Source organism: Heterocephalus glaber, unplaced genomic scaffold (assembly GCF_053883595.1).
Source record: "Heterocephalus glaber isolate CG9 unplaced genomic scaffold, H.glaber_assembly_v1.0 deba00000621, whole genome shotgun sequence".
Taxonomy (NCBI): domain Eukaryota; kingdom Metazoa; phylum Chordata; class Mammalia; order Rodentia; family Bathyergidae; genus Heterocephalus; species Heterocephalus glaber.
The window spans coordinates 29,194,871-29,207,749 of record NW_028258153.1 but is presented as its reverse complement, the minus strand read 5'-3'; the positions used below and the strand labels follow the sequence as shown (position 1 = coordinate 29,207,749).

Here is a 12,879-nt window from a genome sequence, read left to right as displayed (position 1 = left end):
TGTGCTCTCAGTCATGATGGCATTCTTAGGATGCTTGGCAGCTTTTCTGACTCTTAGTCTGTGTAGAGCCAAGACGATACAGAGGCATTTGAACAACTATGCAATGAAAAGAATACTCGAAGATAGGTGCTTCCTGTGGAGTGCAGAGCAGTTCACTATAGATAGATAGATAGATAGATAGATAGATAGATAGATAGATAGATAGATAGATATAATATATATAATATATAAATAATATATATTATATATTACATATATAATTTATATATTATATATATGTGTATGTATATGTGCTGGCAGTTGGTAAGATTTAATTGTATACTGTGAGATCGAGCTCAGTAAGAATAATTATGTATGGGGGGTTACTAAGGATTGAACTCAGGGCCCTGTGCATGTCAGGCAAATGCTGCTCTATTGAACTACATCCCCAGCCCTTTTTAAAATTTTATTTTGACACTAAGTCTCACTAAGTTGCCCAGACTGGCCCTGAACTTATGATCTTCCTGCCTCAGCCCCCCAAGTGTCTGGGATTATAGGCATGTGTCCATATCAGTAAGGATAAATTTAATGAACTAAATGATAAATAAAAGTCTTATTTAACTTTTTCCTTACATTAAAATTAAGTAAACCCTTGGATTTTTTCTTTTCCTTTTTAATTGAAAAATAATTCACATCAGATCAACTTTTTAAAAAGTGTATGTAATCATCACTACTATCTAACTCCAAAACATTTTCATCACCCCCCCCAAAACAAAATGTTTATCCATTAGCATTCATTTCTTCTAGCTCAGAGAAATGACTGGTTTACTTTTTTTTAAATGTATAACTTTATTATCATTCACTAAACACACATACAAAAATTAAAATCATTCAAAGAAAAGCAATGCAAGGGAAAAAACTATAATAATATTCAAATATAATAGAACTCAACCAAAGCAAAACTGAAAGGTACTTAAACATTTTTCCATATAATTTTTTAAAAATCTCAAGCATTAACAAGATATCAAAGGATGTGATTTGTTTTAGAAAGATTTTCAAAACTAGTATTGAACAAATAGTGGTCTGAAAAAAAAATTCTAATTAGCTAATAGACTCCACATAGACCAAATTTTTTTAAATTTAAACTTCAGTCATGTGACATGTGATGGAAATATAAATTGAGAAATATGTTATTTGGCAATTTCATCCGTGTATATCGCAAAGTACCACACATAGCGCCAACTTCTAAGTGCAAACTGAAAAGGTATACATCAATCATCTGTGATGGCCCCTTGATATTATCCAGATACACAGTTAAACACGAGATACATGAGGCTACCACTGGCATAGCAGTGCACTGTTTTACAGTAAACTCTTTTATATAAGTAGGATTATGCTCTAAAGGATGAAAAGCACAGCATGTTAAGTACATAAAACAGTAACAGTCATTTATCACACTATCACGTACTGTGTACTGTACATAGTTGTATGTGCTTCTTCTGGAAACACACCCTTCTCTCCTTTGATCTCAGTGACTCTTCCTTCCCAACCCACTGATGCACTCCAGCCTAGTCTCTATCTACATCTCTTCCTATAGTTATAAACACAGTCTATATGTGGATTCTTTCCAGATTCCAGCCTATAACTCTGATCTCTCCCCTTCCCCTCTTGCCACCCATACCCCTTTGAACCTTTTCTTCCTATTTCAAATTATCAGTTATTCATTTTCATCATTTTAATCCTTAATTACACTTTCAGTTTCTCACACTAGAGAAACTTCGATATTTACACGTGTGTCCTATTTATTTCACTTAAGAGGATGGCCTCAATATGCATCCATTTAGCTATAAATGTCTCTAGTTTCTCGACTGATTTACTTTTCATCTCTATGAATTTGCCTGTGTAGATACTTTTTATAAATATAATCATACACCATGTGGCCTTTTGTGACTGACAGGCTACTTTTACTTAGTATAATATTTTCAGAGTTTATCCATGTTGTAGTATGTATCAGTACTTCATTTTGCTTTATGGATAAATATTTCATCATGTGGATAACATTTTATTTATCCATTTATCAACTGATGAATACTTGGGCCATTTATACCTTTTGGATATTATTAATAATTCTACAGTGAAAATTCACATACAGGTTTTGTGTAAACATATTTGTCACTTCTCTTGATTGTATGCCTAGGTACAGAATTGCAGGGTCCTGTGGTAACCTTACATTTTGAAGAACTGCTGAATCTTTGTACTCTTACATTCCCACCAGCAGTGTATGAGGGGCCTAGCTTCTTGATGGCCTAAGCAACACTTGTTATTTTCAATTTTGTTTTGATTACAACCATCCTAGGAGGAGTGTATTGGTATCTCAGTTTGGTTTTAGTTTGCAATTCCCTAATGATTAATGATACTAGGAAACCATGTAATTAGTCATTTGTGTGTTTTTTTAAAAAAAAAAATCTTTCAAGTCTTTTGCCTGTTTTAAAATCAGGATTTATATGCATTTCTGTTACTGAGTTGTAAGAATTCATGTTTTCTTGTAGGAGTTTTATGGTTTTAGTTCCTGTATTTGAGCATATGCTGCATTTTGAGTAAATGTGAAAATGATACTAGGTAATAGTTTAACTTCATTGTGTTGCATGTGACTATCCAATTGTATCAATATCATTTGTTGAAAAGACAGTTATTCTCCCCATTAACTTGTCTTGGCACCATTGTTGAAAATCAGTTGACTGTCTTGACTATTACAGCTATTAGTAAGTTTTGAAACAAGAAGTATACGTGCTTCAACTTAATTCTTTTTGAAGACTGTTCTATTAATAGGAAACGAAGAAGTCAAATTATCATTATTTGCAGAGGACATAATACTCTATATAGAAGACCCTAAGAACTCCACCAAAAGTCTTCTAGACTTAATAACCAGATTTAGTAAAGTAACTGGATACAAGGTCAACACACAAAAATCAATAGCTTTTCTGTACACAAAAAACAGACTCAGTGAGAGAGAAATGGGGCAATCAATTCCTTTCACAATAGCATCCAAAAACCTGAAATACCTAGGAATCAACCTAACAAAAGAAATCAAAGACCTCTACTCTGAAAACTATGGCACTCTGAAAAAAGAGATTGAAGAGGATATCAGAAAATGGAAAGACATCCCTTGCTTCTTGGTAGGAAGAATCAACATAGTGAAAATGACCATACTTCCAAAACTGCTATATAGATTCAATGCAATCCCAATTGAAATCCCAGCAGCATACTTCACAGACCTTGAGAAAACAATCCAAAAATTCATTTGGAACAAGAAGAGATCTAGAATAGCAAAAGCAATACTAGGCAATAAAGACAAAGTAGGGGGTATCACAATCCCCAACTTGAAACTATTCTACAAAGCTACTGTGATAAAAACAGCATGGTACTGGCAAAGAAACAGACCTGAGGACCAGTAGAACAGATTAGAAGATGCAGAAACACAGCCACCTCATCTTTGACAAAGGAGCCAAACACCCTCACTGGAGGAAAGATAGCCTCTTTAATAAATGGTGCTGGAAAAATTGGGTTTCAACTTGCCAAAGATTAAAACCAGACCTGTGTCTCTCACCATGGACTAAACTAAAATCAGAATGGATTAAAGATCTAAATACTAAAACAGAAATGCTGAACCAACTGGAACAGAGATTAGGTAGAACTCTTGAAGACACTGGTGTAGGAAAAGACTTTATGAACAAAACCTCAGTTGCCCATGAACTAGCACAAACAATCTACTAAACAGTCTTACTAAAAAGCTTCTGCACAGCAAGAGGAACCACCAGCAGTGTGAAGAGACAGCCCACAATGTGGGAAAAAATTTTCATCCTCTGTCCCTCAGACAAAGGTCTACTATCTGGAATCTATAAAGAACTTAAAAAAATCAGACCTCCCAAATTTAAAGACCCAATCCAAAAATGGGCATCTGAAATGAACAGACATTTCTCAGACAAAGAAGTAGAAATAGCAAATAAACATATGAAAAAATGTTCAGCATCACTGGTCATTTGAGAGATGCAGATGCAAACAACACTGAGATTCCACCTCACCCCAGAAAGAATGGCTGCTATCATGAAATCAACCAATAACAAATGGTGGCAGGGCTGTGGGGAAAGAGGAACCCTGCTCCACTGCTGGTGGGAGTGTAGACTGGTGCAAGCACTGTGGAAATCAGTATGGAGATACCTCAAAGAACTAGGACAAAGTCCCATTTGACCCCGCTATTCCAGTGCTGGGTATCTTCCCCATAGAATTAAAAGAATCATACCACAGTGATATATGTGCACCCATGTTTGTAGCAGTACAATTCATGATAGTTAAAACTTGGAAGCAGCCCAATTGCCCATCAACTGGAGACTGGATAGAGATGTGGTTTTTTTAAAAAATAGAGTACTTCTCAGCCATAAAGAATGAGAAACTAGAAATATTTATGGCTAAATGGATGCACGTTAAGGCCATATTCTTAAGTGAAATAAATAGGACACACCTGTAAATACTGAATAGTGGGCCGGGGATTTACCTCATTGGTTCCACCACCTGCCTTGTAAGCGCAAGGACCCGAGTTCGATCCCCGGTACCAAAAAAAAAAAAAAAAAAATACTGAATAGTTTCTCTAGTGTGAGAAACTGAAAGTATAAATAAGGACTAAAAGGTATAATAGATAACGTGAAATAGAAAAGGTGGGAAGGGGAAGTGGGAGGAGTAGAGGAAAAGAAAGAAGGGAATGGAATTAATATGAGAAAATGAAAAAATGGAAACAAAGTCTTTGTAAATAGGGAGGGATGGAGGGGTTGAAGGGAGGGCGGGGGAAGGGGGAAAAAATAAGGACCAAGATGGATTATGTACAGGTGCAAATTTCCAGTGATGAATGTCATATTGTATACCTTAAATGTACCAATAAAATTAATTTTTTTTAAAAAAAGATCGTTTTGTTTATTCTGAGTCCTTTTCTTGCCATAGGAATTTCAGGATCAGTTTGTTGGTTTCTATAAAAATAAGCAAACTGGGATTTTGATAATGTTGGCAATGGGCTTGTAGATAAACTTGGGAAATGTCATTTTATTGATATTAAATCTTAGAGTCTCCCTTTTTTTCTTAAAAAAAATAAAGATGTGGTTTGTGCTCTCAGCTAGCATACAAGTTAGGAGAATCATGTCAAGAACTCAGCCGAGTAGTCTAGTAAATAACAGTAACAACCACAGAAGGAATTACTAGTGCTTTTTTTCACTACTACTCATTATTATGGATAAGAATGTGGTAGTCTCTAGAATAAATAGAAAGGACAGCTTTTTGGTTTTTATCAAAAAAGCTTAGAGTTAAACTTTGAAAAATAAATAGAACTTTGATGAGAAGTAGGGGTTTTGAAAAGTTGAATCCTGCACAAGTATCTGATATCTGCAACATTTGAAAGACCCAAAGGAATTTTATTGTTGGTAGTTGAAATGTGGGTTTATGTGGGGCTGACTTTTTCACATTTGTAGATTTACAAAACAGGAAGAGAAGAATTGGAAAATGTAAAAGAAAATGGGGATGATGATGGGACAAGGCCACCAGTATAGAGGCCAGTGAATTGAGAGTAGCAGAGGGATTGGGGAAGGATGTGGAGAGTTGTTCAGGCAAAGAAAGTAGAGAAGGCATTCATTTGATGAATTTGACCTTTAGGGTAAAGTTAAAGGCAATTTTTTTTCAGAGTGAGTAAGGGTTGGAGGATGAAGTTGGGATCCAGAGAAAAACAAAAAAGGTGAAAATAAGTATTGTAAAGAATGTACTATGTAGTTAAAAAAACAAAATATTTCACACGGCATTGTAAAGTATCAGATGAATCTAAGTTCCATGAATTGATAATGGAACTAACTGGCCTTGTTTGGTTTTTTAATTTTCTCTAGCATTGTGTGGTAGTTTGAGGGGGAAAAATGGAATAAATGAACAGAAGGATTTACCCAAAGTTGGTATTTGGCAAATTTGTTGATAAAAGAACAAGAAGTAGCTAGAAACTGGGAGTGGTAGCACATGCCTCCTAAATCCCAGGGAGGCTGAAGGAGGATCATGAGTTCAAGGCCAGCCTAGGCTGCATAGTACAGTAAGACCCTGTCTCCATAAAAGAGAAAAGAAAAAAAAATTTGCCAAAAAATTAAAAATTTTAGTGAGGGCATCTTTGAAGTGATGAGCCACACAGTATAGGAAGGAAGACAATGATGGTTCACATCTGAAAAACTGAGGGAGACTAATGCTAACCTGAACAGATTAATGTGACGGTGAGATGTATATTTAACAAGGTGGAGTAAGTGTGTGCGTGCAGGGATATGAAAAGTTACAGATTGTAAAGATGGTGGTATGTGTGTCTCTTAAGTCTTGAAGATAGGGTGGAAATAAATACCCTTAAAATAGATTTGTTAACTCTAAGGGAGGAGTATTAAAAGAATAATCAGAGTTCGCATGGAATGTAGCAAGGATAAAGAGGCAAGATGAGCCAAGCACCTTGGTAGACTGTGGCTAAGAGGATGAGGGGGTGGAATAAGCATGCATTTTGTACTTAACCAAAGGACGGGCATTGGTAAATGCAGTGAAATGCTAGTAATCCATAATGGAAGAACCAATGTATTTTCAAAAACTAAAGCTAATATTTTGATAAGAAAATAACCTTTCCTGAGGCTGATTTTATATAGTAAGTGTACTTGCCCAGATGAATGTAAATAAGAATATTTGATTATGCAAGCAGGAATTTGTTATTTCCTAGACTGCATATTTATAACCATCAGAGAGTAAAATGTGAGTTAGTCTTTAAATCAGAGCCCAGTGCAACATAGTGTTGGGCACTTGTATGCTCAATATATATTTTTTGAATGATTGAAGAGTTGATAAATGAATCATGTTTAGAGAGATACCCTTAATTAGCTGTTGTAACTGAAAGCTAAACAGAATCACAGTTCAGAAAAAATTGAAATGATTCATTTATAATGCCCTACTATGCTAATGAAACAGTTTAAGATCAGAGGACAATTTAGGTTGTAAGGAAGGAAAGGGCATTTTGATGCAGTTTAGGTCCCTTACCTCAGTAGTTCATTTTTTTTTTAGTTCATTTTAGTATTTTCCTTTTTTATGCTTCCTCAAAGTAATGTGGAAAGATGTAGTGCATCACAGTTCTGTGGTCTTAATTGAAATGAAATTTCTCTTTCATTCTTCTCTACCTTTGATAATTCTCCTTTGCTTGTAGAATGAAGGCTGTACTTTATAACATGGCGTATCTACTCTACAACCTGTTCCCTTACCTCCATTTCAATCTTGTTCCACTGTGTACCTGTTCTTCATTTAAATTCTACATGCACATTTGATCCCTTACTCTGTCCCATGTATTGTATAGCATTTGGCTATATTAGTCTATAGTTTTTCCTCTGTCTTTTTTTTTTTTTGGTACCAGGGATTGAACTCGGGTCCTTGTGCTTGTGCAGCAGGCAGCGAAACCGCTGAGCTAAATCCCCGGCCATCCTCTGTCTTAAGTGTATATTCCCACTTCCTTATTTTTTTGCAGATTACTCCTGTGCAAAGGATTCTCCTATTTCCTCCATCCAAGTACCAGCCTTGTCCCCACTCCTTCCTCATTTTCCTGATGTCAAGAGTGTTATTTCTCATGTGTAATACACACACAATGTAAATTAAAATACAGCCCTCTGCTTCTCCATAGCCTAATTATAAACTCACTGACAGGAAATATCATATTAAAATCTGTGACTTTTCCCTGTAGCCTTTCATTAACATATGTAGTATTACATCTGTCTGGGATGGTAGGGGATTATATCTGTCTGGGATGTCTGGCATAGTGGACCATGAGTGAAGGGATCAGCACTGTCTTAAAGAACTATGGTGGGATGGAGCCACTTGCTTGGCAAGCACAAGGTCCTAAGTTCAATCCCCAGTACCAAAAAAAAAAAAAAGAACTACTAACACATACTCCACACATTCCATCTTTGTGCTTTCATCATCACTTTGTTCCTTTGTAATTTGATATCTTCGATGGTCATTTGACCATATACCCTTAGTCAAGTGAAACTTCTATGAGGATGCCCTGATGGATAGTAGCCCCAGAATTTCCTGACTGTGGGATGGAAGCCACATTTTAAAATAAAGTTCTTATTCTTCAAGCAGATCTATAGTGAAAAGGATAAAGTGTGTGTGTGTGTGTGTGTGTGTGTGTGTAAGAATAAAGTATTTTAACTAATAGCTATTTCAGAAAGAAGGTGGCAGTTAACACATCTTCTAAACCCTTTTGAGGAAGTTTTAGTGCTAACAGTGAGGTCTGACGCTATGGACCTTAGTCTTGTCTCTCCTAATACATCCCCTTTTCAATCTCTTTTAATACTCAGAGAGAGAGAGAGAACTTTATATGTTTACAACTTTTTTTTTTTTACAGAGTCTTGCTCAGTAGTCAGGGCTAACCTGGTACTTCCTATGTTGCCCAGGCTGGCATCAAACTCAGAATCCTCCTCCCTCAGCCTCCTGAGTGCTGGGTATAGTAGTACACCACCATGGCTGGTTTCATGCCTACAACTTTTCTGGAAAATAAAATGTAATAGAAAAGGAGACACTTATCTTGATGTAGTATAAGATTTTATCTTATGCTAGACATGTGGTTTGGTAAATTATTATTGTATCAGAAAATTAGAAAATACTGTGATTTTTAAATTAATATTCATGGACCATCTAGATGTCACCTTTATGTAAGGTTTCAGTGGGATGTAGTATTCATTAATGATATTTTCAGCACTTTATAACATCTAACTTAAAACTCTGCTAGCTAGATTGTAAGAAAATTATAATTAAAGACTGAAATTTCATAGTTTCTTTTGTTAATGCCAGGACAAATTAAAGATTCAATGTTAGTCTACTTTATTTTATAGGCCTATGAAGAATACACCAGCAAGCTAGATGCCCTCCAACAAAGAGAACAGCAGTTATTGGAATCCCTCGGGAATGGAACTGATTTTTCTGTTTCTAGCTCTGCATCAATGGACACCGTTACATCTTCTTCCTCTTCTAGCCTTTCAGTGCTACCTTCATCTCTTTCAGTTTTTCAAAATCCTACAGATGTATCACGGAGCAACCCGAAGTCACCACAAAAACCTATTGTTAGAGTCTTCCTGCCCAACAAACAGAGGACAGTGGTGAGTCAGTTTTTAATGTCATCGTATCGCTATTTGTCTGTTTCAGGAATAGTTACTGAAAATTAATGTTGTCATTTTATACTCAGAGGTCATGCAAATGGAAATATCCATTTCAAGCAAAAATGGGAAAGACATAATTGATTCCAAAATCTATATATCCTAACCAGAACAGATTATATTGTCACGGGCCAGGGATTTAGCTCAGTGGCTCCATGCCTGCCTTGCAAGCACAAGGTCCTGAGTTTGATCCCCAGTACAAAAAAAAAAAAAATTATATTATCAAATTTGACAGTTCAACCCACGTACCAAACATTGACACTTCAGTCTAAGTGCTAGTTAAGAATCAAGTAGTTTCAGACTTGATTTATTTAATAATATATGTCAAGTAATCTTTCTTCCCCCTTAAGAAATCTCCATTCTGTTACTAATGTTGAGTTTTCAATATGCGTGATATTTTTCCTCTTGTCTACACAACTTCTGATTGTTGATTATTAGTATCATTACTGGAACAGCATAGGATGGAGAAAACATTTAAAGCAGAGAAGTCTGCAGAATTATAGATGATCTCTAATCCTCAAGTGCAACAGATATTGTCAAGAGATCTAATAAGTAATGTACCTGTAGACATCACTACTTTTTTATGTGTGTTGGCTTTTAACATTTATTTAAAAAATTCTAAATCAATTGATCAGACTAGTTTTTTCTAAGACAACAGAAAAGTACAACTGCTGTTGTTCAGTGTTCCAGAAATTCCCTTTTGATTCAGAAATATATTATAAAGCAATTATACCCTCCCCAGAATAAGAATTCTTGCATAAGAGACCATACTAAAAAACTAACAGAGTTGCTACCTACTAGCTTGTAGATTTTGATCTTACTTAGAAAATACTTTCTAAAGGAATTATTATCAGAAATTCATTCATGCATACTTTTCTTGCCCTTTCTTCCACAGAGAAGAGGTAGTTCTAATAAAATACTCTATTCATTGTATAGAATTACTGCTTAATTAAATTCAGTTTTCCTACTGTTTCTCTTCTTATTATGTAGAATAGAATTAACACTATTGTCCCCACATATAGATGGTAAATTTCTAAGCAGTCTTTCCATGGATGCTCCCTTAAAGGAATATAAGGTGAAATTATATGCAATTGTCTGTGGATAGAAATCCTGTCTTTCAAGTAGCCTGTTAACAACACAGTTTATGGCAAATATTACATCCCCAGTGGATCTGAAATGAATTCTTTATTCCTGTACTCATAAGCAGAAGGGAGAAATGCATTCTCAAGGTCCAGGCTTTTCCCCTCTCTTCACCACAGTACTCTTGCTCCATTCAGGCTCTGCTAAACTTAGTAACTGTGTGAGTTTGTGGCTCTGACTAAATAAAATTGGTGGCATTAGAGGTCACTTTTCAGAGTTCTTAGACTAAATGATTAGGATAACCTAGCCTTTTCATATTTATGAGGTAGCCTAAGAGAATCCTTAAATTCAAAAATACTACCACTAAATTTTATAATTTTCCCTTTTAAAATGCAATAAAAACAGTTGAACCACTTTAAAAATATAAAATGATAATAATTAAAGAACTACTAGGCCATTGGTGGCAAACCTATGGTACATGTCGCATCTCACTGTTTGCATCATTGAAAGTGCTAAAAGGTTTGCCATCACTATAGTAGGCAGTTGACTAAATTTGCCTTTATAATCCTGCCTAGGCTTAAATAAATGACTTGTTCTTATCTATTAAACTCTCAGCTTAACTATTCACATTCAGTACTCTGCGAGTATTATGAACTTTAGGAGAGTTCATGAATAGTCAATAAACAGGTCTATGGTGTTAAACTCTTTTAAGCATATTGTTTTGCCATTCTCCCTTTTATATGAACCCTTTTCTTTCAGTTTTCTTCTCCCTTTCCTCACTCAGTTCACCTTAGTATTAAAATTTATTATTTAAGCATTTACTGTGCCATATTCCAAGTTCTGTGGAAAGCTCTGTACATACATTATCTTAATAAGGACAATACATTCTAAGTAAAACTGTAATAGTGAACAGCAGGTCCTCAGTGAAAAAAATACTTGTTAGTCCTGAACACTCAGGAACAGAGGGCAGTAGAACCTACAGCACTAGTAGTAAATGAAATCAAGCACCAAAATGAAGTTAATATTTTTTTAAAGAAGATTCAGATATGTAGTCTGATTGCAGACTTAGCACTTACCTTTACATTTTTGCCCCAAAACTTATATTGAAATGCCAATAAAGTTATATGAAAAATACATCAGTAAAATATAAAAACAGGATAGGATGCTGTGCAATGACTAAAAATTTGGGTGAATTCCTGAAAGATAAGAGTATACATGATTCTATAAGTGAGTAAGCCAAAAGATAAAAGCAAAAAAGAATTGGAACTAGATCCACATGGGAGCTATTTTCAACAAAATGCTCATAAACCATAGAGCCTGTTCAGCAGCTACAAAGAACAAGATTTGCCTCTTGAGCAATATTGGAATAGTAATTAATCAAAGATCTCCTGGCAGTAGAAGAAAATCATGTCTTCAGGAACCAGGCAAGTTAAGTATTTAAATGAACATGTGGAAAGTGTGTGTTAGTTGTGAGCCTTGTGACGAACCAGAGTGAACAAGATTCCCCCCCAAAACATTAAGAGTTCTGAATTCAAAAAAATAAATTTTAAAAATGCTTGTCACATAAGTTCAGCCGTCTGATAACGGGCTGCTGAGTGTGAAGTCAGCCATCTGTTGCAGAAGTCCAGAGAACTGTGAATGCAACCTGCTGGAGTCATCCACAAAGGGCCCCTGTCAGTTCCCTGGGACGTGCAGTATGGAGTGAAGGGATTCTAGCAGTTGTCCCAGAATAAAGTTATTTTCTTGACAGAATGAAATTTCTGCCTGGAGAGTTCTGCGTGAGTGTCAGGATGAGAAATCAGAGTGAAACTGAATATTAGATGTTTCATGAAACTCAGAGAAATCCAATGAGGCAGAAAGTAGAGGTTAGCAGAGTGGTCACACACCTGTAATCCCAGCTGTTTGGGAGGCTGAAGCAGCAAGATTGCAAGTTTAAGGCCACCCTGGGCAGCTGAAGGAGAGAGACCCTTTCTCAAAACCAGGGTGTATGGAGTGGGGGAGGTACTAATCCACCCAGGAATAATCTAGAATGGAAGAACTATTCACAGACCTAAGAAAATTTCCTCGTGTTGAAAAAAATACTAGTCTTCAGATAAGTAGGAACAACTGATTGTCAGCAGAACTGGGGCAAGCCAGGGATGATATTACATGCCTCTAAACACATCTATTCAAAAGGCTGAGGGAGAGCCAGGGATTTAGCTCAGTGGTTCTGCCACCTGCCTCACAAGTGCAAGGTCCCAAGTTCGATCCCCAGTACCAAAAAAAAAAGGCTGAGGCAAGAAGGTTCCAAATTCAAACCCAGCCTGGGCAACTGAGAGAGTCTCAAAATAAAAATTTTTTTAAATATTTAAGTGGCTGGAGATGTAGATTAGTGCCAGAGTGCTTGCCTAATGTGTGAAGCCCTAGCTTCTATCCCCAGTGCTGAGGGGAGAGGGGGAGAGACAGGATATTTTGGATATCTGGAGACTCAAAGTTATTTCAGTAGAATATAATAGGTATCTAAAAGTAGATACTAGAATTCAGGCAAATTTAATGTGAAAGAATAATTGTTCAGTTAGTAAGAAAAGTGAAT

The 12,879-nt window shown here is 35.9% G+C and overlaps 1 protein-coding gene across 5 annotated transcripts in view; it reads left to right on the top strand.

The window, feature by feature from the left end:
- Positions 1 to 12,879, top strand: part of Braf (B-Raf proto-oncogene, serine/threonine kinase) — a 183,032-nt gene that overhangs the window by 71,463 nt on the left and 98,690 nt on the right. For all 5 annotated transcript variants that reach the window (XM_004851286.3, XM_004851285.3, XM_087206321.1 and 2 more), the window contains exon 3: positions 8,907 to 9,170. In XM_004851286.3, the coding sequence (XP_004851343.2) occupies positions 8,907 to 9,170 (264 nt within the window). The remainder of the gene's footprint in view (positions 1 to 8,906; positions 9,171 to 12,879) is intronic.